The 27705-nt window shown below is 25.7% G+C and overlaps 1 protein-coding gene across 1 annotated transcript; it reads right to left on the bottom strand.

The window, feature by feature from the left end:
- Positions 1-737: 737 nt before the first annotated feature.
- LOC145842689 (uncharacterized) lies at positions 738-5393 on the bottom strand. The gene is made up of 6 exons (XM_082950166.1): positions 5315-5393; positions 2435-2570; positions 2092-2173; positions 1797-1898; positions 1477-1567; positions 738-1262 (listed from the first exon to the last, which is right to left on the bottom strand). The coding sequence occupies exons 1-6, from the start codon at positions 5382-5384 to the stop codon at positions 1177-1179; spliced, it is 567 nt and encodes a 188-aa protein (XP_082806292.1). The 5' UTR covers positions 5385-5393; the 3' UTR covers positions 738-1176.
- Positions 5394-27705: the final 22312 nt, after the last annotated feature.

The following is a 27705-nucleotide window of genomic DNA, read 5'->3' as shown; positions in this document are numbered from 1 at the left end:
GTATTTATGAAAAGTACTTAGAATTATACGCTGTCTTAAGTTAACCACAAGCCCAATTAAATACTGAAAGCTTTACTGCTTAAGGGAATTAAACAAAAAAATGAATAATTATTACTTTTCGTTATAACTTGAAATTGTTAAGGTTTCAAAAAATGTCTCACTATAAAAAACAATTAAAAGAGGTATTTTTATACCAAAAATACATTTTGATAAACTTAAAAAAGCATTATAAAATTTCCGTGACAATTTTGAAGTATAGTTAAAAGCATTAAGAAAAGAAAAAAAATGTAATTAATATAAAAATTATTATGTTCTAGTTAATAAAACGAGCTAGATTTCAACAATTAATGAAAATTTCAGAAATAAAACAAATTAATAATAGAAGTAAACTTAGATTGAAAATTTTTAAGTGTTAAAATATCAAATAACTTGACAGTTGTATATTATTTGTGCTTAGTAATCAAACAAATTTTGACGTATGGTGGAAGAAAATACAGATAGTAAAAACCTTTTGCAACTAATATTAAAAAAAAAAAATTAGCCTTGTCTAATAAAAAACAAGTTGTACGATCAATTCAAAAAGTAATTAGGACTTTTGAATCTGTTTCATGAAAGTGTTTAAGAAAAATTTTCTACAATGAATACACGTTTTGCTTCTAGAAGTAACTTTTTTAAAACTTTATTTAAAAAAAAATTACTTTCTAAAAACACTGTAGTTTATTGGTAGTTAATAAAAACTTGAAAAACTACTTTTACTAGTCGTAACTGACTTAAAATTTGTTTTCAAACAACTGTTAGTAAAAATTTAACACAAAACTTCGAAAGCAACATATAACTAAATGTTTACACAAACTAAGTTAAAAGTGTTTTGTTCTCAGCAAATAAAAATGTTAATTTAATAAACTAACACAAGTAAAAACTTTTATAATTTTTTTTTTTAATAATGTTGTTATGAATGTCAAAAGTGTTTTGAAACAAACTCTATCACTAAAACTTTAAAAAGGTGTATGTAGCTTGTTAAAACACCAGATGTTTTGTTACAGCAATATTTGATTTATGTATAAAGATTTTTGTTTCACAATCAATAAAACATACAAACTACTATGCTGGGTAATTTTCCTAAAAACGCCTTTCTTAAATTTTTTTGAATTTTTTCCGAATACTTTAAGATAAACTTTATGAAGGAGAGGTTTGCAAAGATTTGAGGTACTGTTCACACTTGCGTCGAAAATATCTGATAGATATGCATTCCAGATTGCAATCTGTTGGGATAGAAAGTTATAATAAATAATACGTACAAGTCAGTACACTTATTATAATTTTAGCTTAAAGAAAGCTATTTAATCATACTAAGCTTGTTAGGCAAATAAGAGTGTTATAATTTTATATATTTTAGCTTAACAAATTTTTTATAAAGATTCTAGCTTCAAAGTTTAATAAAAACCTAAGTTTTTTGTACTAGTAGTAAATTTTTACCTTTTATTTGTGTACATGAGTATTTGTATATTTCTTTGCCAGTTTCTAAAGTGTGTCTTGCGCAAATATTGATACGTTTGCATCGCAGAGGCTGCAAAATGAAGTTAAGTAAACAATTTTCTTTAAAAAAAGTATTTTACTGTTTGTGCTTTATTTGATGCAAAAACTTCAAAAAAAATTATTAAAAAAAAATTGAAGATCTAGAGTTAACATTTACTAGTAAATACTTTTTTATCGATATCCTATAAGTCATAAAAAATAAAGCAGTGGAAGATTAACAAAAAACTCACAAGTAGTATTTTTAATCACAAAACACTGACCTTATCAACTGATGCTGTGAAATTATGCTTTCTGACATTATCGTCCATCCACGTGACTTCCTTTTCCAATTTCATCACATCTTCATCGGTTTTGTATGGACACTATGACAAAAAGTTTGTATAACTTATAGTAGGATATAAGTGTTCAATTTTACAATAAGCAAAAGTATAACATCTTTGAAAAAAAAAAATTAACACAAATACATATTTGATATGTTTTTTTCTAAAAAAAATCAAAAGTTTTTTAAAGAAAATAAACAATATCTTTTTATTTACTAGTAAATAAAAAAACTACCGTTTTAGGATTTCTGCAAACTCTTCTTAATTTTCTTCTTCCGATGCACATCTTCTTCGACTTTTCCTTCCACCAAGGGTCGCTGTTTAATTGAAATAAATTTAATGACTTTTGTCATCAAAAATAATTTATTTGAAAACTATTGTGTGTGAAAATTTTCGAAAATAGCCTTGTGCTTGTCTTTATCACATAAGGAAAATTTACTTTAAATTTATAATAAAACGCAAAAAATTATAAATATTTTTTAATATTTTTAAAAATGTGCTTGCGATTTACAATTTAATGAATACCATTGACCATTGCTTTGCCAAATTTCAAAAAAAAAAAAAACAAGAAAACTGACATGCAGGTGATTCGTTGCAGGCGCGGGTTGGCCGGCAAGTAGTTTGTGACGTCACAGTGGACCGCGCAGTGGCACCCGTTACACTTCACTGATTTCCGCTTGGTGCTTGAGTAAGGCTGACACCTGAACTTCGAACCTGAGTTCATTCGACAGTTGTTGAAAAAGTTTTCAAGGTTGATACTTGTACAGTAAGTTTTTGTGTTTTTACAGAAACAAAGTTTGTTAGAAAAGCGTTTTTGAAAATAAAATTCAAACTATAATTTTTCAACAAGTAAGACTTTAAAAAAATATAGTTAGTTGTTTTGAACCAGCAAGATTAAGACGAAGTAGTTCCAAACAGTAGCTACTTTTTTCCATTGTTAGTTAAAGGGATTAAATCATAATTTTAGAAAAACTTAACTAATACCTATGTATAAATTTTGTAAATTGTTCTATAAAATAATAAACATACTTCCGAAATACTAATAACTATTTGGTCTTAAACAACAGTTATAGAATCCAGAAAAACATACTCAGTTTAAACGTAAATAAACGAAAGTTAATTTTTCAAGTTAAGCAGTGCATAAAAAAATAAAATCATTTTTTTACGGAACTTTCTAGTTTGTTTAAGATTCATATATTTCTCAATGAACAAATCTAAACTTAAAGTTTTTTTCAAATTAAATACTTGAAACTAAATACTAAAAGATTTGTGCAGGAAAACCCTTAATTTTTGTATACCTTAATATCTGTTCTGAGAAAAAATAGAAATGTAAGCAAAACTAAGTAGAGTTTTAAAATTTTAAAACAAAACTTCAAACCAAACAAAGTTACTACAATTAGTTTTGAAACATTCGTTGAAGCGTTACTGTGTTAGTTTCAACTTCCGACATACTTTAATTGTTTTGATTAAATGATGGTTTTTTAAAGTTTTCAAAACATAACAGATAATCAAAGATTAAATCTTAAGTTACTTTCAATCAATTTTGTCACTTTTTGACACACTTTAGCAAAAGTAAAAAAAAATTAAAGGCATTTATGTTGGTAAGCAAACAAATTTGTATTTGTTTAAAAAGCTTTATCAAAATATATCTTTTTTGATTAGTTTTGATTCGTATTTCACTGACGTATGAAAAATATAGAATAACGTATGAGTCACAAAAAACAAAAACTTAAATTCACAAGTTTAGGCAATTATATTGATTTTATTTTACTTTAATGCTATTTTTTTAGTATTTTTTACTTAACAAAACATCTATCACCTTGAATTAGTCAGAGTTTCAAAATAAACAAAAATTTAAATTTATCTTATTTTAAATGCTTACTTCAGTATTTTTATACTTTTTAAAGTTTTTAATACTGTCTACTTATTAATCAAGTATATGAGTTAAAATAGTTGCAATGTGTACTTAAAGCTTTATGTTACTACTGCTGTTTACTTTTTAAAATAACCTTTTACATAAATTTAAAAAATTACATATTAGATTTGCATATGTTTTTAGATACAAAACTTCATAGAGCAATAAATTAAATTTAGACCTACAATCAAGAGCAACGCAAAACTCACACACTTAGTCACAAGTATTTTTGAAAACTTGTTTTATGAACTTTCTTAGAAAACAGTTATAAAATATTAAATGTTTTAAAACAGTACGTTTTTGAATAAAAAATTAGAAATTTGATAGCAAAAGTTAGAATTAAAATATAATTTAATGAAAAAAGTTCTTTTTTTTCAAATGACATTAAAAACATAAAACAACCTTAAAAAAATATTATTACTTTTTAAACGTTTTTAAAAAAGCTTAAAACGTTTTTTAATGTGGTTAATGATACAATTATGCACAGAAATTTTACAAAAAAAAAATTATTAGATGAAAAGAGCATTGTCAAAAACTAGTTTTGATTAAAAGTAAGTTGCAGACAAAATTATTACAGTATTCATAAAAAGACTACGTTGTCAACCCAGTATAAGTGGTAATTGTAAACAAAGATTACCTAATTGGGTCAGAAGCCTTTGAAGTGTGTCAGCTACTTAGCTGAAAACTGCAAGTTATGTAAATTACTCTAAATATTTAAAATGTGCAGAGTTTAAAACAATGACTAAAATAAGAAAGCAAGTTTACATGCTTCAATTTAAAATTCTCAAGGCTTACTAACAAAGGTGCGCTAGCTTACCATTATTTTTATACGAAACAAGATAACTAAGTTAAATTTTTGGGTAATGTTTATTTTTTATGCAAACACAATATCAACAATGGTCAGTGGACATAAAAGTTTTGCTATCGAACAACGAATGCATGGAACGAGCTGCAAAATGAACTAGCCTCATGGGAAATTGTAAAAAAGGTATATTTTTTAGTCAAATCTAATTCTGTTATAAAACTGTAAAAGAGTAGTTCAATTATACCAAAATATAGTATTACAAATGTAAGTTAGTGTTTATTTCCCAACAGTTAATCTTTATTTTACATGCAACGCCTATCCACTTGAAACAATTGGTCTTTTCAAGATTAATAAGTCTACTTATAGAGTTATTCAAGTACTATTAACATGTATTTGTTCTGATATGTGAATAGGGCTTTAAAGTATAAAAATTTTACAGCCAGCTTTGATTTTTAAACTTATGCAATTGAGTTGTCACAACTTTAAGCATTTGTTGTTGTAAAGCTTAACTGATATTCTTTAGCTTTATTGTTTACTAAACTAGTGTTTATTAATTTTTTACAAATTTTAAGATTTTTAAGTTGCTAAGTAAAACTTTAGGTTTACAAGTTTTTTTTTGTTAATTTATTTTGTTTACAAGGTTAGTATCTAATTCTATAAACACAGACTTAGATTACTAGTAAAAATTTTAATTAAAAAATGGTATGATAACATTAATGTTCAATATTTTAAACTTACTTTTCCTTGGACGAACTTCAGAAATTAATGATGTAATCCAGATAAAACTAATAAAAAGTACAAACTTCATGTTATTTAAAAATCTATAAAATGAATTTTGATAGCTTTGTATTATAAAAAAAATTGAAATTTAACGTTTTAAGATCGTAATAAACCTAACTATTCTAAAATTTCTAAAGCACTTACAGCTTTATTGAAGCAAAATAAAAAGTGACGACATATTTTAAAAAATCTTGATAAGTATAAAACATAATTCAATAATTTAATCATAAACCTTTCATGATTTTGGCTAGAAATCAAAGAAATAGCCTATCCTAGTTAAAAAGTGTAACATATTTTAATTAATAAGCATTTAATCTATTGTAAAAGTCTTAAGCAGCTGCTACTAAGACACTCAGGTAAACCTTTGCAAATGCAATAGTAAAGCATAATTGTGTTTATGGAATCACAAATTTACCAATTAACCTTTAGAAACCATAATTTATAAAGAGATTTTGTTGGTTTAACAGAGCTTTGATATGTAGTTAAATGATAAAATAAACTTATGTAACTTTGGTTTATTTTATCATTAAAGTACTAAAAAGTTGTATTGCTCTACAGTTCAACAAACATTAGAAACATTAGAAAATACTTTTTTTTTGAAGTTTTATCAAATGTTTTGATAAATTTGGTTTTAATTCGAAAAATAGTTGAACAAACATGTTTAAACTTGATTGCGTGTTTAATTTCATAAATGTAATAACAAGATTTATATACACCTGATCAGCTGCAATTAATTATGTAGTAAGCTATATAAGCTGAGAAACAAAATCTGTTTCTTAGAAGTTAAACAACTAATCATTATTATCTAAAAAAGTTTGATTATCAACCAAGTAAACTGAAACGTTATCGTCAAAACTTAACTGTCTTGTATAAACTTACAATTTTTTTAGAAAAAATCATAAGAGCTTGTATCATACTAAAAAATCAAAAAATAACACAAAAGTCCGCACAATTATAAAACTCAATACCCAACCGAGTTGAGAAGAAAATTTATTATTTTGATAAGTTAGCTGCGTTGCTGCTTCGTAGGAATGTTTGTTTGCTAAGAGGCACAACCAAGTCAAACAAACTGTGAGAAAGAGAAAAAAATCCAAGGAAATTTCACTGGCGATACTTGTGTTTCAGTTGTTTTGTAATGAATTTAATTTCGTTTTGTTTTTGTTTTAACTGTATGTTGAATTTATTTGCTACTTTTAAACTAATTTTTTTATGAAAAAATATTTCAACCTATGTTGAAGTACAACGATACTAAAAACTATGTGTCGACTACATCTCAATATAAAAACAAATAAAAGTTAAAAAAGTTTAGTAACACAGCATAACTTTTACTTCTCATGATTTGTAACAACATCAATGCAGATTCTGACAGCTAACTTAAAAAAAAGCGTTTATCAATAACAACCTCAAAGCAAACAAAAACAAAACCAAACTCGTACTTTATTGCTACCTCGTTTCTTTTATTAACCAACCGCTGAACAACTTTCGAGGTAATAAACTCAACGTTACCAACGAAATGCGAGTAAACATTCGACTGAGAAACTGGTGGACGAGCGAAGGCCTTATCACGAGCGCGATGGAAACTTTTTCGCTCGAAAAAGAGCGGCGCTTCACTTTTCGCTGAAATTTTTCGCTGAAGTATTCGAGGCATTAACCAGATTTGCGGTTGAAATTTTAGACGCCGTGCAATTTTAAGTTTTCCGTGTAAATAAGGGTTTAATGCGTTAACGCTTTTGTTAATGCTTCAAAAGTTGTTTGCCTTCCATGAAGGGCTTAAAATTTTATATTTTCTATCTTGCAAATAGTAAAGTATTAATTTTTATTGTAAATGATATTATTAATATTTAAATTGTATCTAGCAAAGAAATAAGTTATAGTTTTGCAAGCAGTACCGCACAACTTCCACTAAAACAACTCCTTCTAAGCTGTAAAACAGTTTAAGTTGTGATACAGCACTTTGTTCTAACGCAGCTTGACTAGAGCGAAACTTGCACAACTTGGTGCAGAATGTTCAAGCTCGAATACTTTTATCAACTTTAGAAATTCCACAGGCTTTGTGACCAAAGCTAGCATGACAGTTTAGCTCCAAACACACGTCAGCTAAACACCATGCCACCTATGACAAAAGAAAGCTTTATCGAACATTTTCAAAATCGATGCTACAATAAAAGTATCAATTGTTGTTCGCAGCACCATCAATTAATAAAGGGTGACGCTATCAGACCTGCTAATAAATAGTTTGTATGTGAGTTTAACAATGCAATTTTACGCAAAGTTGCCATAAATAGAAGTTAAAACGCAAAACTATTCTAAAATGGTTTTGAAAAGGGGTGTTTAAATTAATGTTGTACTTATTCTAAGTGATATAAGTCTTTATAAAGAAAAAACAAACGAAAATTTCTCGTAAAAGCTGACTAAAGTAAAATTTTACAATAAAGTAACAAACTTTTATCAGACTTTTGTTTATCTATATCTATTTAATATTATCGTTATTTTAGCGTTTAAACGTAACTATGTTACACCATAAACGAATAAAGTTTTTTGACTAAAATACTAGCTACGAAGACAACTGTTTACAAGTGAAAATCAGTAAACCCTGAATAAAGATTTGACAGCCTTTTCCGAGTATAGTGTAAACAGTCAGGTGTTAGATAAGAGATGAAAAGTTCGATTAAATCTTTATCTTTTGCCGGCATCCACTATTTGAGTTTGGTTGAACAAAGTTGATGCTTATTGGATGTATGATTTAGGGTTGTTTGTCAGATTTAAATTGATAAACCACTGTTTCTCAATAGTAATTTGTTTTAATATGATAACTACTTCCACAAATATATTATCAGTAAATTTATTTGACAACTTTTGTTACAGTTTTTTGTCATATTTTTAAGAAAAAAGTAGTTGTAAACTAACTTTACAAAACTAAATATTATTCTAATATTAGTAAAAAAACCTAATTAGTTGAACTATTTATTATTTAAAGGTTATTTTTATTTATTCTATAATTACTTTTACCTTAACAAACATTTTAATACTAAATGTTAAAAATAAGTTTATTACGAAGCACAAAAACGTTTATAAAAGTATTTATGATTTATTATTTGTTTTCTTATAAATCATCAAAGTTAACTTTAATGTAGAAAACACATATGCATTTAAAACTTTTTAAAAATATTGTTTTAAATACAGATTCTGAAAACAAATCATATAAAAAATCTTGCTTTCACATACAGTTTTTTTTAATCTTTAAGTAAACTCACTGACACATTACAACTTTGATTTATATCAACGACTTAACGGCTGATTTAGAAATATAGAAAAAAATATTACGCATTAGTTTGCAGTTACTATAAAGTATGAGAGTTTGAGGTTATGATAAATACGAAACCATGAACGTACAATAATTTGTCATTGTTGACAAAAAATTTGCTTAATCAAAATAAATCGCTTCATCTAGTTATACCCAGTGTGAAAATGTTTTAAACAAACTCTTAATTTAAGAAAATAAAAATATTGATTTCAAATATTTGTTTTAGTGTTTTCCTTATTGAATATTACAACTTATTAGTTTACTTAGAATATATTAAAAAAAAAATCTAATACAGGAAAACCAAGAATATTTAAATTTTTTCTATCATTGGGCTGCACCTAAACTTTGCGTTTACTATACGATAAAAAAGAAATTTTGGACAGACTTTATTTTCTAAACAAATGTTTTAATTTTATTCAATAATAAATTATTCAAGCAATTATGCTGGTCATGAAAACTAAATTATTATTTTAGAAGATTTTAAAAATGGCGTTTTTGAAACTATATATTTTTTTTAACCTAAATAAATATTTCTTAAAGATAGTATGTCGTCTATAAAACAAAAACTCAAACAAAATATATATTTAGTATATATAAGAAAAAACAGAAAATGCTTCAGTAAAAATATAAGTGGCAACATTTTTACTAATAGGCGTATTTAATTAAAGTTCTTATTTTAGTACGCACTTACATTTTTATGGTTATTTATGGTACTAAAATGAAAAAGTAAACGTTGTAAACCTAGCTACCACACACATTTCTTTATTTAAACACTAATAAATCTATATATGAATTAAAGATAGATAAATTGCAGAAATTAAGTCGTACAACATACTTTTAAATAATTTAAAATTTTCTTCACTTTTTTTGAGCAATTTAAAATAGTTATCTTATCACTCAGTACACATTAGAATGAAAACAAAGATTAAGATCGATTATGCATGGTTTCAAAGTACATAAAACAGACGTTCTTTGTCTAGTAAACAATGTATAAAATCTTCAAAAAAGCAGCAACAATCTATTACACTAAACTGACAAAGTGTTAACATCCAGTTTCCTCTACAACTATTGTGTAGTTGAAAAAATTATAAAAAAGTTTAGGAGTTAAGATTTTCTTTGTTCTGGGTTCTACGCTAAGACAAAAGTTGCAAAATTTGATTTAGGTTGTTTAAAATATTAAAAAGATTGAGAACTCTTTTGGATTTAACATAAACATCAGAACATATTAATAAACGATTCTTCTTTTACATTATTCCGTAATTTTTTGATTTATAAAACTTTGACCTTTTATTTACGCAAAACTTTACAAAAATTAAACTTTACGATCAACAATAACAAACAAAGATAAAAAACAGGATTAAATTTAAATGTTTTAATGTTTGCTATTTGATGTTTTATTTTATTCAAAACTAGTTTCTTTTCTTAAAGCTGATGCATTAAATAAAAAAAATTTGACTTCGGTAAATCATGAAATTTGTTTTGAAAATATAGTTAAAATGTTTTTGTTTGGTAGTTTAAAAAAGAGTAAATAAATTATTTATTGTACACTAAGTTGTTGTTTAAGAGGAAAAAATAAAGTTTTTAGAAATGTTGACATACTATTAACAAAATATTTTAGTAAAATAGTTTAAGTGTATAAGTTTATTTTTAACGTTTTAACTAAGATAGTTTAAATTAAAAAAACACCAATCGGGAATTTCTAATGTTTAGAAAACCAACCAAGAGTTGATTAAGATGATTTTTTGGCGCCAAAAATAACCAAAGTATTTTATTCCGACACATGAATATCCGTGACAATTATCTTAATTAAAAACTGTGGTTGACCATAAAAATTACAAAATAAATATCTCACGCTACGTTTTTAAAAAACATATTTTCTGAAATATTTTTAGTTTCTTTTAAATGTCAATATTTATAATTAGGTGCTAGACAAATACCGTTGCGTATAAGATCATAATTAAAAGCTTTGTCATTTAAGTTCTTAGTCTTAAAAAATCAAATACCCTCAAAGTTTAAATATAAATTTTAATTAGATAATATTTCTATTATAGTACTAATGGATTAATTTACTAAAAATTCAGTCACATAAAACCACGTACTTCAGAAATAATTACTATAATTACTACAGATTGCATACATTAATCTTATCAAAGTACAATTTAGCCTTTGAATTTTATATTTTAGTAAGAAATAGTTGATTTTTTTATCTTTGTAAATATTTTCAGTTTTAAGTGGAAACATAGCTTTTCACATATCTACTCAACGTTGAAAATTTAGATTACAGTTTAATTATGGTTAAACTTGAGCATAGGTGAAATTTTTTTATTAAATAAATAAAGTTGTTCTAATGGACACTTTTTTTTTGTAAAACGTGCACAAACTTTAAAACAAAAAATAAATAGAAATAACTACCTTTCTACAAATTTTATCTTTGTCTAAATTTTGTTTTGTTTTTCGTATAATTTTGTTTACCCTACAGTCGATTTGCAAGCTTAACTCAGTTAAGTACTTGTTTTCGGTTTTAATGCAAACAGATATTGTCATTAAAAGTGTTGTTTAAATAAACAAAACATAAAGTAATGCTTAAAAATTGTCAACTTAGCTTTTGCTTTCAAAAATCTTTTTACAATTTTTTAGGCAGAGTTTAGAAATTTTACAATAACCAGTACGTGTATAACGTTAATATCTAAACTTAACAATAAAGCTTGAGCTAAAATAAATTTCTAAATTAGATACAACTATAGCTTAGAATAAACATTAATTATAGACAAAATTATTACTTTGACCGAAAAACTGATAAAAAATCGGTAAAACAAAAACTAAAAAAGAACCATTGAACTAGTTAATACTGTTACAAAAAAAGACTATTTTTGTCATGAAAGCTTAGATAAACCTACTGATGATTTTTTTTTGAAAGCTGTAAACAACAATAAAGTTTACAACTAAACGAATATGCTTTTAATACGCCAGTGAATGTTCATCTAAAACAAACAAATTAACTTTAAGCGCTTCGTATCAAAAATACAGAAACCACAGTAAAAACCATAATCCGACTGAATGATAAAAATATTCAATCAAGGGTAGTAAAGCAAGTTGATTATGAATAAGCTGCTTAATACCGTTTGAACTTGCTCGAATGTTTAGTCAAAGTGATGTTTTTCATTGTCAAGTTGTTTTACCAGTTTAGAGGATACAAAATTCAGCACACTTTTTACAAAACTTTTTTTGCTATTAATAACAATACTTACTACATAAGATTATGCTATTTTCCAAGAATATTTTAATAATTTGAAATAAAAGTCAACATTAAACTGTTTACACAACAATTGAGAGATTTTTAGGAAAATATTATGTCTGTATACTTGTTACATAAAAATTATTATCAATTAGCTAATTAAAATCTAAAACAATTTGCGGTATAAGAAATTTATTTCAACTTTTAATACTTAATCAAAACTTCAATCATTCTTATAGACAAAATAAAATTTTTTTGCTAATTAAATCCAACAAATTTATCCGGTTATCTTTGATATTTTAGTCTAATGAGTTTTTAATTTGAAAATTACTGAGTAAAAATAAAGTTAGTTTATCAAAAGATAAATTTTAAATTATTTCAGCAGTTTAATTTACATTCTAAGCTGATTGTCACTTTAAATTTTTGTGTTTTTAGTAATTCAAACAACTTATGGCTCCTGCAAAGTCAATCACAAATAAACCAAGCAAGTAAATACTTGTAAAATAACCACAACGCAAGTATAATAGCTAGTTTTAAAAACCTCATGTGTAAATATTTGAGCTGTAGGGATGTTTTGAAGTAAAATTACCACTAAATAACATTCAATAAACTTTTCAAATTTTAAACATTCTTTTTATTCTTTTGATAAAGGGTTAGCAAGAACCAGTTTTAGTAAATACTGATTTCGTAATATGTACAGCATTTCGGATGTATTATAAATTGATTAATATACTACTAACAGTAAAAAGCTTGCAAAAAATATTTATACTTTGTAATGAATTTGTGTAAAAGCATTTTGTTACTTAATAAAAGAATACAGCGTTGCAGTAAAATTACTACAACAACCGTTAGAAATGTTTGGAATAAACATTTGAACTGGGAAACAGTTTTTAAAAAACTAGTTTTTGTCAACTTTTTGTTTACATAAGTTAAGTTATTAAAAATCTTCTTCGCATTTAGTTGTTCAACGTATCAGGGATGTTCGATATGTAATCAAGATGTAAACATCTGCTAAAAATTTAGTTTCTTAATTAATGATTTAAGCCTTCATCACTACAGGGGATGGGTCAAATATAAACGAAGACACTTTTGCACGAAGGGTCACATTTGTACGGAGGATTAATTTTTCACAAGAGTAAAATAAAATTAAACATTAAAAAAAATAAAGTGAACTAATAAAAAAACACTATCGACCAAGGGTAAGGCTAAGGGATCACAGTGATAGTATAAAATTGGTTACAATAACCGTTAAGTAAATAATATTAAGGAATAAAATTTGCTGACCAAGGTTACGGGTTAAGAGTAACAGTTAAAAAAAAAAGATAAATTATAAAAAGTTTTAACTTGTGCTAAAATTTCAATTTGTGGAAAAATGACCCTTCGTGAAGAAGTGTCTTTGAGCAAAAGTGACCTTTCGTGCATATTTGACACCTAGCCATCAATACAAGTATCTAAAATAGCTAAAAACTTGAAGCATAAAATTGTTCTAGAGCTCGATGGGCGTAAGGTTTTTTGATCAAGTTTGAAAGCTATGAATATTTTGAAAAAAAAAAAAAAAGGTTTTTATACACAAAAAAGTTTAAAAAATAGTAAATTTTGTAATATCATATGTTTTTTTGTTATAGTATGCTGTAAAAACAATGTTAAAATATACTACTAAGTAAACGAAATTACAAAGATTAACTTGTATTAAAATATTTAGTAGTATTATAGTTCACTACTAGCCAAACAGCTCAGCATAGCTTGAACCCTAATTGCAATAAAATGTATGTGGCTTTAGAACATGTTTATAGTATGTAATTTTTTTTTAACCGGTTTCAGAGTAAAAAATAAGTTCAGGAAAGTTAAAGGCAAAGTGAAAATCAAAAAACGATATAAATTCTTTTTATTATTTTTGGTTACAAACTGTAAAATTACAGCTGATGTTTATGAATTAAAAACATCAACCATAAAGATATGGCTTAAAAAGTACATAGTCTAAAAAAATTGTACAATAATTTTTACAAGTTGTTTTGAATATACAAATTTTATAATTACTAATAAACTGAAATTTAAATTTATAACTAAGTTAGTTTGTTGATGATCATTCGTAAAATTATTTTGAAACTTAATTTTAAATGTAAAGTAACAAAGATTAACTATCAAACAGTTGAATTATCTCATTGTAAAAGTGCTCACTTAACTTTATAGCAATGTTCAATTATCTGATTAATTTATTTTACTTTACTAGAATTTTGAGTCTTAAAACTCTATTACCGACTTTCGATAAATTACACAAAGCTTATAATTGTGTTAGCAAAAACCTTTGTTTTTAGAAATATTATATTTAGAAAAGTTTAATATTACTCTTTTATATAATGTTTTCAACTCTAGTAAAGCAATCTATATATTTTTAACTTATATAATAGAAGTTGTATAAAAACAAATAGTTAACTTTTAAAACTATATTTAATGAACACACAAGTATACAATTTTAAGTGTAAATGAGACAAACCTAAAAAATTACAACAGTGTAATAACATTTATTTTCAAAGTTTTTTGTATAAGTTTAAATAGCAACAAATAGTGTAAAAATTAAATATTTTAGCACTAAAAGATTACTTCACTAGTTAAAGTTTATTACGTCATAGAAGTCAGTCAATGTCGCAATATTTACAAAACATTCTTTTTTTGTTTGTTGTTTTCTTTTATTATTAAGTAAGCTTATAAATTTTTCCGGAAATTTATAAAAAGTATGTAGCTGTATAAACTTTATTTAAAGTGAATTTGTTAAGCACAGAATGAACATAACAAAATTAGTAAATATTTATTTATAGGGATGGTAATTACTTTTGTTTTAAAAATGTTTTTCTACACGTAGGTAAATATATATAAAGATTGGTAATTTTATTAATTACGCTATTTATAAACATGCGGTTAAAATTCTAGGACAATAGAACTTAAAATTATTAGATTTCAAGCTTTTTTCTTGCATACTATAAAATATGGGAACATGTACTTAAATATGCTTGTTTCTATAGATATGAAATTTTAAAAAACTTTGTGAGCAAAACTTTAAATAATTTACAAAAGTAAAATTGTTCAGGTATTACTAAACATTTTAAAAGTTTTATAGTTAACTACCAGCCAAACAGTTCAACATAGATGTTTATACACTTTTGATTTGTATTTAAGTTTAAGTTTTGTTTTTAGTTTATTTGTAACTATTTAATTTTTAAAGTTGTAAGTGAATCAGTTATACCCTATAAAAAAGAAACAAAAAACTGTTTTTGAGCTAAAACATATAAAACGTTATCAATAGAAAAAAAACTTAACTTAAAACGTGCTTTTAAACTACAAACATATTTTATTAATTTGAACAAAACTATCAGCAAGTGCTTTTAAAGATGTAAAAACAGTTAGGAGTAAACATTATTTGTTTTATTACTATAAGTTTAAAATTTATATAAACTTAACTTTAGCGCTGCTTAGCGGTTGTAGTTATAACATTTTTAAGCCTTAGATTATAAGAAATCAGAAATGAGAATTTATATATTTAGATAAAACTATGTTGAATATTGTTAAAATGAATTAGAAACACTAAACTTTTTTCTATTCGCTCAGCTGGTCTCCCAGTGTTGGTTAACATTGTTGTAAATAATTAAACCAGAATCAGTAACTTATTCAATCCTCGATTTTTCTATTAATGTTTGGAAAAATAACGATGATGCTATTTGCTTGTGACTCGTAGAAACAGTTAAGAATTTGTAACTATATTGTTTTCAAATTCAATGAAACTACTGTTGATTTAAATTTAGATCAAAGTGTACTCAACAAAAAACTTACATGTGAGTAAAACACGCTCTTAAAAATGACCGCTTAAAAGAAAACTAAAAACAACAAAAAATAGTTTTAATATCTCTCAAACTAAAACTTTAGACTAATTGCGAGAAACATTGTATTTGTTTCATTTACGTAAACTATAAAACAATTCTTGAAACATAATAGTTTATTACTTTAGTTCACAATTTTTTATATTTTAACTTATGCAAAACTAATTTTACGTACCAGTTAAAATATAAAACTGTGGAGATGGTACCTTATTTTTCAATGTAATTAATATTGTTTATATTGTTATTGTTTAGATTCAAATTAAAACACTTAAAACAAAAACTTGTAAAGTATGCAAAAAACAACAAACTGTGAAAAGTGAAACCCTGTTCAGTTAGGAACTTTTTAAATTGTTTGTCATAGCAAGCAAGTTGACCAAGCATTTTCTTTACAACTAAAGCAACAATCTTTTTTGGGCAAACTAGTGTTATCTTCTTAAACATGAATTTGCCACAAAAGTCCGTACATAATGATTTTATGTGATCCAGTTGTACACGTTGTAAAAATAACAATGAGAACACAAAAGTCTAAAATAGATGCATTTCTTGTGTGACAAAGTTAGTTTTTTTTTAAACAACTAAAAACTTACTGTATTAAACACATTAGCCGTTGCTATAAATCAAGTAAAGTGTGTGCAATAATAGTATAAATTATTTTTTAATTTAGTTTGAAGCAGTTTGTTATCAAGTTATTTTTATATTGTACAACAATAAGCATTTTGACAGTCTCACAAGGTTTAATGTTTACTTTAATAAGTTGTCTTTATTAACTTAATTTTAAAAATATGAAAATTTTATTTTTAGAAAGTTTTTCAGAACTTTTATAAACTATCTAAAGACCAAATATAAGAAAAATAAAAGAATTAAAAATAAACTAAAATAGTTAACTTTAATTCATTTAATAACTTAAGCAAAAGAGCTGTACAAAATTAAAGTTATTAGAGTCGTATATACTAGTTCAACAGTGCAATAATAATATAATATATAATAAAAGATGCAAAATACAAAAATATAATCTATATAATGTAGTAAATATGATTCAATACAATATACATATAACAACGTGGTATCTATTAAATTATTTTTGCGCTGTTTTTTTAAAATAAATTATTTTCATAAAATAACAGATGCTTGTGTTCGTTTTAGCTGGAGGCCCAGCTAAGCCTTTTGTTTAAAACCTCTATCTAGTTTGTAACGTCGTTTCGACTTTGTGACAAAAACTCTGAACTTGTTTGAGCACTAAATCAATCAATTTAAAGACTTTCTGATTTTTGTACGCCAGATTATTGTTTCAAGTAACTACGGCATACTTGCTAGTAGCTGATTTTTAAGATGGAATCTAGCATTTATCTTATAACAAAACTTCTAATAAGCAGTTAGTATCAGTCAACGTTTTTATTTGTGCAAGAAAACAATGTATATGTGATATCTGACAAACTAAAAAAACACAAGTTTATAAACACTATGGTTTTTTTTTGATAACCAATTTTCAAAAAAATGAAAAGTTGAGTGTTTAAAACACTGTTTATTGTTGTATTTTCTTGAATCTGAGTGAAAAAGAAACATCTAAAAGAACATCTACAATATTATGTTCAACAAAAAACAATCGTAGAAAAAAATATACAAAATACTTTTAGTATTCATAGTGATTTTAAATTACAAGTTAGTTAATATATACTGTGTAATTTAGTTGATTTTTTAAAGTTTGTATCAAAGTTAAGTTATGGTAGTAAAAAATTAGCTAACAAAAAAGTTGTGTTGAAACCATGAACAATTATTGCATTAGTTTCTCTAGAATTTTTGTTATTTTCTAGAGTCTCATAATTACTGTTTGTTATGCTTTGCTTAATAAAAATACTTTATCGTATATTAGACCTGAAAAAAAAGCTTTAAAGATTATAATTACATTGAAATATGTAAGTGCATGGGAAGTTTCAAATTATGACATAACAATCTATTTTAAATAGAGGGCATAAGTAATAGCTTGCTAATCTTAGTGACATGACAAGTGCTTTAAAATTATATATTTAATTAAGCACATATTGAACAAAGTACAACATGTACTTATTTAAGGAGAAATAACTTTGTGGTAAAAATGTCATTAGAATATATGTTTTAAATTACATGTGGTTTAAAGGCCATTAAAAATGATTTTATTTGTTTATTTACACTTAAATGATACGTAAAAACGGTTTTTCATGACAAAATAAGATAATGATAACATTTAGTCGTGTAAACTTGCATTGGTAAACATGAACAATATAAGTAAATACGATTTTGTATTTACAGTTTTGTTTTTATTTTATTTTATGATGTTTATACACAGTATAGCTGTATACGTGTAAGGTTTATACATAATGTATAAAAAAACACATCTCTTTATTTTCTTTTGAGCCTTGGTGTAACCTACGAAGAAAAGTGCTAAGACATCAACAATAACAAATTTAATCCTCCTTTAATAAAGTCAACATAAACATCGGCGAAATAATTCTGCAGGGCAGAAGCCTGGACTTTCGTATGTCGTGAGACAAGCTCAAGTTAAACTAAAGGGTTGTTCATACTAATTTGATCATCAGACTACAGGCTTTCGGTAGACTGAGACCGGTTTCATCCTGATTAGGACTTATCAGTCAGTCACAACCGAAAAACTTGCAGTCTTCAATCTAAAACGGTTTAGACATGCAAGCATGAAGCAACCGATTGCTGGCATTGTTCAGTGACATCAGCATTGTCTTTTGCCGTGCAACCATCACTACATTGTCCACAAGGCAAGACAGCTGGTACGCTCGTATTTAATACAATCAACATAAACATCACCACAAGTCTGCAGAACAGGTTTATTTATGCTTGCATGTATAAACCGTTTGTAGATTGAAGACTGCAAGTTTTTCGGTTGTGACTGACTGATGAGTCCTTATCAGGACGAAACCGGTCTCAGTCTACCGAAAGCTTGTGGTCCAATGATCGAGTTGGTATTATAAACCCTTTTCTTTAACAACTTCGATAAAACTAAATTGAAACTCGACTGGTTCAGCTGCTTTTTAAACTGCTGTTTTTTTTTCCCAAAATTACATGTTTACCTTGCATTTATGAAGTAACCTAATTGTTTCCTTGACTAGAAAAAAGTTTGCAGTAACTAAATAAAATTTAGTTTCAGTAAAGTCTTTAAATGAGTATTTTGATCTAAAGATAGTGTTCTATTAACATAACAAAAAGTTTGATTTTATTTAAACTTAAAATTAAACATATGATTATAAAAAAACATCTTTGCTTTAATAAGGAGAATTTTTTATTTATTTTAAACAAAACAAAAAACAGCTGAACGTAAAAATTTTGTTAAATGTTTGTTAAAGGAAAAGAAACATTAAGTTTGAAGTTTACTACTTGCAAATTTTAAACTGTCGACTGAATAAAGCAATTTAAAATTGTCTTACAAGGTTTGATGTCTACTTTAGAACAAACATACAAGGTTATAAAAAATAGTCTTGTGTACTTGTGTATAGAATATAATCAACATTTAATTAAAATTAGTTTTAAATAAAATTTATTAAAATACAGTTTTTATAGTACTAAATTGAAATGATAACTTTCAAATAATTTTTACTACATCAAAAATGCTATAAGTTTAAAACATTTAAAGGTAAAGAGTTGTACAAAGTCATTATAATTTACAAACTATATGTTATAAAAAAATTAAACAAAGTCATAGTTAAATTGAATGGTAATTAAAATTTAAAATAAAAATACTGATATTTTACGCTAACTGTTAGTAAAATTACGAATCATTAAAAACAAACTAAAAACCAATTGCTTGACAGGACCTCAATTGCGTACGAAAAACGTTTTTGTTACGTGATAAACAATCGTTTAACCAAAATTACTTATACTAAACAAGGGGCGACAGTATTTTATAAGCAAAAATCCAATTTTTCTATAAAAAGCGCGCAATATAAAAAAAAATTCCTTCGATCGCAGTTGTTGAAAAAAAGTATAAAAGTAGTTTTTAAAAAACACAGTAAACTAAAAATGTAATCAAATTAACAAACATAAGCATTAGTAATTATTTTTTGTCCTAATTTTTATTTTTTATCACAATTATTTTTTTTTCAAGCATGTATTTAGCTGAAAAGTACATCGCGGGCCGCAGTCTGCTGACCCTTCTTTTAAAGCTACTAACCTAAATAATTACAGGACATATTTTAGACATTTTTGCTGGATAAAGATAAAAAATTTATCATTAAAGCTTTTAATTAAACATTATGTTGCTAAATTTTTGAAGTTTAAGCTTTTTATAATAAACTAAACTTTTCATTAGCTTTAACTTAAGTTTGTATAAGCTTGTTAGGTTAAAGCAGTTTTAGAAGTCAAACTTTAGTTTCTTCTACATTTTTTAAGGTTCGCAGTTTAACTTCAAAACTTGTAGGATACTTGGTTATTTAATATATTAAATTTTGGTGCTTCAGCTTTATTTAGCGTTAAAGTATTAAAAAGGAAAATAAACTTTTATATTTTGATTTCTGTATAGGTTTTAGCATAACTTTTTCCACTCTTTTAAATTCAAAACAGAAAATATACTTTCTTGTTTTAACAACTTAGCAATATATATACTTACCACTCCTGCCACTAGAAAATTCAACAATAATAAAAGTTAATTAAAAAATTTTAAGAATTTCAACTCTTAAGTTCTCAATGCTTGCTAGATTATGACCAGTACTATCCATAATTTACAGCTTTTAAACATTTACATTTGTAGCTTTAAATTTTTTTTGCAAAATTTTATTTAGAAATATCACGTTTATGCTCAACTTAGTATGAATTTTGATAATTTTTGTGTTTAAATTTGGTGTTTTCAAAAATCTTGTGAAAGATATTCGTGGTGTGCGACTCGTTAACTGAAAGGTTCTACCTACACCAGGTCGTAGGATCAAATACTTTGAGCGATTTTTTTTTCTCTCAATAAACTTTAAAACTTTAATCATGTTACTTTAAACATCGTTTTTTGATTTATACACTTTTATCCCTATACAAACTTATCCAAAAATAAAACAAATAAGTCGAAAAAATTTTTAAAAACATGATAACTTAACATCTAAACCATGTTAATTGTGTTGTTTTTAATTTATTTTCCTTAATTTTAATCAATTGTTCCTTTACCCTTAATCCACCTTAACAAAATATATAACAAATTGAAAAAAACTAAAGCTAAAAGTAACATGATTAACATCTTGTTGTTGTTAGTCCTGTTTTGGTATATGCAAATTAGTGGCACAGTTTAACCCACCTAACTCTTTATAAAGTCACAAAGGAGGTTTATTGAACAAAAACAAATTTCTCAAAAATTTTTTTGATTCAAGGACCTGGATACACAAAAAGACATCTCGGTCATCGAGTTGCATACCCCACAAAGTTTACTTTTGTATTTACTAAGCATTATTAATATTTTTTTTTACTAAAATTGTTGAGCTCTTGTTTTAACTAAAACTATAATTTTTCTAGTTTCGTGCATTTTGAAAATACTTATGTGCTTTTAAAACGGATGCATCTGTTTGTTTTTCATACGTAAGTATAGTTTGTTAGACACAAAACAACAATTTAGTTTAAAAATTTCATATCTATATATACTGAAAATAAGTATGGCCATATACCCTTTGTAAACACAGAACTTTTTTTTCTGTGAAAAATAAATGGTTAGTTGAAAACTTTATACGAAATTTTATAACTAAGAACTTTAATCAAGTTTTTTTTTTCTTTGATAATATATCTATATCTATACATATTGTCTTTGTTTTATTTAAATTCTTGAACCATAGGAGTACTTTAATAAATCATTAATACTAAAGTTAATTAAAAATTGGTGTTCAAAAAGTTTTGTAATGCATAAAAGCTAAAATTGTTTTAAAATATACAGTACAATAAACCATGAAAAACTTTAATAACTAAAATGATATCTAATATTTCAGTAAGATATAAAATAATCTTGTAAACGAAATATAGTACTAAATATTGTATAAGACTAAAACCGAAACTAAAAGCTTCCGAAATAACAGAAGCGTTTAAACAGCTTTATAAGATTTTATAAATTTCACGAAGACAAAGTTTAACAAACACAACTTTTAACTTTCTTGGAATTCTATAAAGTTTAATGACTAATAAAGTTATAAAACCTTTTATAATTCAAGTTGTGTATCATTTCAGTTTTAAAACATAATTCAAAAAGGTGTTTACATTTCAAAACATTAGTTTTCCACAACAACAGCAACTTAAGACATTTCTTAAGTGTATCTAACAATAAGTCAACTCAAACTTTTTTAGTTGAGTGTTTATGAATATCACATAAACCATTTTGATTTATATTTGACTAATCTCTAAAAATAAAATTGATAATTTATTAATATAAATGTGTAACATACTAAACTATCACACTTAAACTAGGTATTCAAAACTTCCCAAAAAAAAAGCTTAATCTAGTTAAGAAAACAAAATTACAGGCATTTTTATTATGGATAACTTATAAACTATATCAACGGTATATAGTTTAAAAATATTCTGACAAAAACCCTAACTTGTAAATAAGCTGTTTGACCAGCAGAATATAGTGGGATAATTTGCGTTTGTACCGTATTGGGAAAACTGGATTCTAGGATACTTAGCAGAGAACTTATTGGCAGAAAATATTTTATAGAAAGCTGTTATAAATGAAACTTCTTTAAGTACAGCGTTTGAAAAAACTTAATATTATTGCATAATGTTAATTTCATAACGTAATTTGTCGAGACCTGACGATTAAAAAGTATAAATCTATATCTTTCCAAATATTTAGATTTTGAAAATTAAAAGCGTAGCAACTATGTTACAAACTTAAATAATCAGTGAGTGTTAAAAAACTAAAAGGTATTTTAAAACTAATAAGATAAAAAGTAGTACGTAATATGAAAACACTCTGCTAGCTTATGACTTTTGTCTACAGAGTTTTAAGCGTTACTTTATGTTTTAATAAAGTCTGTAAATTAAGAAGTGTGTTAGTACTTTGTAACTGCATTACTACTTAGTAAAGTATACTTTTCAAACGTTATATTCAAACTCTCGTACAAGGTACAGTTACTTGTGTTTAAGAAACGCGTAAGTGCAAAATAATGATCTTTTTTTAACAAAATGGCCAATTATTTTATGTTGTAAAGCTAACAATGTTATGAAAATGTAAATTATTTCGAAAAACATAAGATAAACATTTATATGAAACATCGGGTCTATCAAAGGTATTCAGTTGCTTAACTGTTAAACAATTATCAACAACAAAAAAGTGCTTACTAAGTCTAAAAGCAAGCTACTAATTTAGACTTTTTTTTAAAGTTTCTTTTTTAAAGTAAGTTACAGTTTGTCATTAAAGTCTATTTTTTTTTAATATTGCCATCTTTGGAAAATTTTATTTCAATTGTATAACATACTAATGTGTACACTATAGATCTTTTCATGTGTAAATTCTATCATAGCTTTTTATATTTTTTTAATTTATATTCAGTTATGAGATTTAGATGTAAACTGCATCGTGCTATTTTTTCGTTAAGTAAGTTGTGATTTACTACATCTTTATTTGTATTTTTGAATATATTATATTTGTTTTTTGTTTAACTTAATTGATAAGATTATAGCATTATAAAAACGTATGAAAAACTAGAAATATATATAATAAAGGAAATAGTTGGTGTAAACAACAAAAAGTTTTAATAATAAAATTAATATAGTTTTTATTATTCTGGTAATAGTATAAATAAAGTTAGAAAAATTCTTTTTATGTAATCTGTAAATAGTTTTTAGTTTTTTAAAATTAAGGTTTATTATTTTAGAAACACATGTTGGATAAAATAATAAAACAGTTTGTGTTCTAAGACTCAAATCGAATTTTAGTTTATTAAATAGCCATTTAAACGTTTATCGCTACAAAAAAGCTTTACAAAATTAAAGATTCCGAATTAATAGTTTCGATATTGAATGATGTATAAAAATCTCCAGACAACATTTTTTAAAAATGCACAGAAAATAAAACTTTTGAGTGAATAACTATCCGCTAAAAGACACTGTTGAGTACTGATACTGTTTTTTTTCCGCATATAAATAATTCAGTTGTTTAAAACGTTTATGTCTTGTTGTTGGTGTATCTCACTAAGCTGCATAGTAAACCGTACATAATTTAGTTTCAAAGTTTAAAAAGCTGTAAAGTTATTTTTCAGAGACATGTTATTTTAAAAATAGTCCTATTGATACAAAATTTGTTCCTGATAGTTTTTGAAAACTATTTGAATTAAAGAAGTCAAGACTCAAGAGTATAATTGAATTGCAACTAAAGAAGATTTTTTATAGAAAATTTTGTAACCATGTAACCATTTGTGTTTAAATTTTCGTTAGTTAAACATCATTAATTAATGTTAATTTTATTATCGACTCAAAGATTTTTAAAACTTTGTAAACTATTAACTGAAACTATTGTTACCAAATTAATTTTTGTATTGGTTATCAGATGGTAGATCTATTTTTTTCTTGATATTTACTATTAAATTTCTTTTATAGAATAAAGGTTGCTGAATTTTGTAAGTCATTTATCAGCTTTGGGCAGACTTTAATAAGGGCTGAAAAAAGTCTTCAAACGGAAAAAAATTCTTGCGGGCCAACTGTTTATATTTCTAATTTAAAACTATTTTTTCAAATGATTTAAACAATACAAATAAAAATAAAGAAAAAGACTAATAAAAACAAACACAAAGAGTTGAAATCAAATAAAAATTAATTATCGTGAACGATTTAGTGCACTATCTAGTTTTAAGGTATACAACCGCTCCAGCAAAATCTTCTTTTTACGCAAAAAAAAAAGCATAAGCTATTTTCAATAAGTTTGCAAACATTACTTCGATCGTTCTGAATGAAGTTTAATATTTGAGGTACTTTCAGACGAGCAATTTTGTTCTCTTCTTTTGTAACTTCTTGATCACTTGGCTTTATGAACACTATAAACAGATACTGCTTGGAGTTCTTCCTCAGCACAACAACTCTGTTGCCCGTTAAAACAGTTTCCGGTTTTAGCACAAAAAATTAAATTTCATAGAACGAGGTTGCTGTTTTACAAACACAAACTTCTAAGAACTTGTGTCTTAAACTTCGCAACTCTTGAAATAAGCCCACTCATCACAAATATCTTGTTGTTTGTTGAAACCAAGCTGTGACTGCATCCACGCTCGACAATGTTGGCCGTAATCGACCGTTTCTTAGAACGTCTTTCCAACATTGTTCCACTCATCGAAAGAGTTACAACCACCACAAACAACAATGGTTCCTCGAAAAGTTTGTTTTGTTGATTTTAGCCGCTTTTCTACTTAAACCATACCTATCCCCGTACAACATGAAATCAAACAACTCATCGTCATGACACCTGCGTATTTTATACAAATTAGACTTGTCCCCGTTCAACTGTTCTCGATTTTTATTAGATTAAGGTTTACATCTTTTAAAAAATAAAGTTAAATCACGCAACAGTTCGATTTAAAAAATTATTTTTTTCTTAGCTTTTTCAGACATGAACGGTATGCGTGCTTTTAAATAAACTTTCTTAGCAAGTTGTCTTCTTGTTTCCATATTAATATGTTACCCAGTTATTTGCAGTATGATGAACTTCTAGTTCAGCTGAGAACTGGTGAGAATTTTCAGCACTTTGATGTATAGTGGCGGTGAGTTTATTTAAAAAACTGAGCAAAAAAAAAAAACAGAACAAGAGTTAAACTGTTTACCGCGGTGCAACTAAAATAAGTTAGCAAAATACTTTTTAACTATTTAGTATGGAAAATGGAATTTTTGGAAGAATAACTAATTAGATAATTGTGCTTTAAACTAAAAATCATCTTCTAATGATAAAACAGTATGCTTTAAATTTTACCTCTATCAGTGCTGTAGTATTTTTGTTTCAAAAAAAAAGAGAACTTTATAAAAATGTTCGTGTAATAAACTCATAGTCTAAATTGTATAGATTAATTACTTTTTGAAACTAAATATGCACTGATTTGCCTTGCATAAACGTGATAGTTACTTAACATTATATGAAATTGTAAAGTTTATACATTGAGTTTAACAAATAAAAACTTTAATTACTATTAATCAATCTTAAACCCCTAAAACTTAATCAATAAATGCAAATTGTTCATTGCACGACAAAAAAGTAAGCGCTCAAAAAGTTTGGTCAAAGAACTTGGTGTACAAAAAACTGTCAGTTATCGAATCACACAAAACAAATACAATTTAATGTCTTGTCCAGGACATAATGTTCACTTTACGAAACATTTTAAAGTGCTTATTTTATAACTTTTCTTAGATTCAAATTTTCTTTGCTTTATTTATATATTTTAAGTAAGTTTTTAAAGAGGATAGTGTTTTATTTTACAGCATGTTATAAGAAGTCAATGTACTTAGTAATATTTACATGAGTATGAGAATGTGGACCAAATTCGGTATCGTATGATCAAAAATAATATAATTAAGTTACAAGTAGCCCATATTTTAATTTGGTGTACAGTAGACAGTAATTCTAACTAGTATTTAACATTTGTATATTTCATCACGTTTAGTCTCAAATTTTATTTTATACTTTTTACTGATGTTATTTTGAATAACTGCGGCAAGCGAAAAACTTTTTCTATACAATGCGGCAAGCAAGCAACTTATTCTGATAAAATTGACTAGTTAGTTTTAAAAGGCTGCCAATAGGCCATTCCGTTCTAAAGAGTAAATAAAAAACTTTATAATTAGTTATCGTTTAACACCTAAGCAAAATCGTGTTTTGGTTGTTGACCAACACTTTAACAGTGAAACATACTCTAATATAAAATGTTTTAAGATTTAAAATAGATAATTTCTTTTTAAACTCGTTTACAAACTAGAAACAGGTATGGTAAACAAATATCAAAAAATTAAATAATTTCGAATAGAAAAATAATGTACCAGTGTTTGTTGTTAGGCTTCTGCTTTTGCAATTTTCTAAAACTGATACAGACTTCTTGGGACTTTTGATGAAAACGAGATTAAAAGAGAAAAAAAAAACAAAATAAACTTAAAACTCACGTTCGAACTCAAAACTCAACTTTAGTTGATCTTTGTGTAAATATTATTTATTTCAGTACCCATTCTTACAGTTTTCAATTTTTTTTTTGAGCTTTCGAGTTTTTTTTACCGCAGTTTCAAACTATACCAAGTTGACTTTAAAAGAAAAAATTAAAGCTTGTAAGTTCAGTTTAATACAAATAAATTTCCGTGAACAGTAGTTAGTATACTCGATATTTTATCAATTAATTCTTTGCAATTTTTGTTTCTATACAAATATATTATATTACGTTCAAATGTCAAGCCGAAAAAATGTTTAGATGCCGAAGAAACTAGATTTTGCACAATCTTTAATTCATATGAGGTAGAATTAATGTGAATATATATTTAAAGCTACAATTGAAAAAAAAAAAAAGTTATAAAAAAAATTTGATTTTTCAAATTTTATCATACTTTTTTCAGCTTGAAAAAAAAAAAAATAAAAAAAAGAAGTTGTGATGATACGACTGTATTACAACATTTTAATGATTATATTAAAAGTAGTGATAAACTATACTACTTATATTTATAATAATGGTAGAATCATTCTGATATAACTAATTTAATCAGTAATAAATGATGTAAGTCGATGTTATTGATAATTTAGTTACTTAAGCTGATTTACAAAACTTTGGTTATTTTACTTTTAGAACGAAAAAGTATTGCTCAAGCATAAGTAGCTTTTTGCTTTAAAACGTGCACCAATTTTGTTTAAAACCGGTAGGCACGTTTCTTTGACCGGCTGTTTTATTTTTCTTACAATTTTTCTTTCGAAATCGCGCGCGATTGTTTACAAAGCGAGCGGAAAGTTCAAAGCGGCGCC

Source organism: Thalia democratica, chromosome 8, assembly GCF_965202585.1.
Source record: "Thalia democratica chromosome 8, ktThaDemo2.hap1.1, whole genome shotgun sequence".
Classification (NCBI taxonomy): domain Eukaryota; kingdom Metazoa; phylum Chordata; class Thaliacea; order Salpida; family Salpidae; genus Thalia; species Thalia democratica.
The sequence above is the reverse complement of the archived record's forward strand: the minus strand, read 5'-3'. Positions and strand labels throughout refer to the sequence as shown.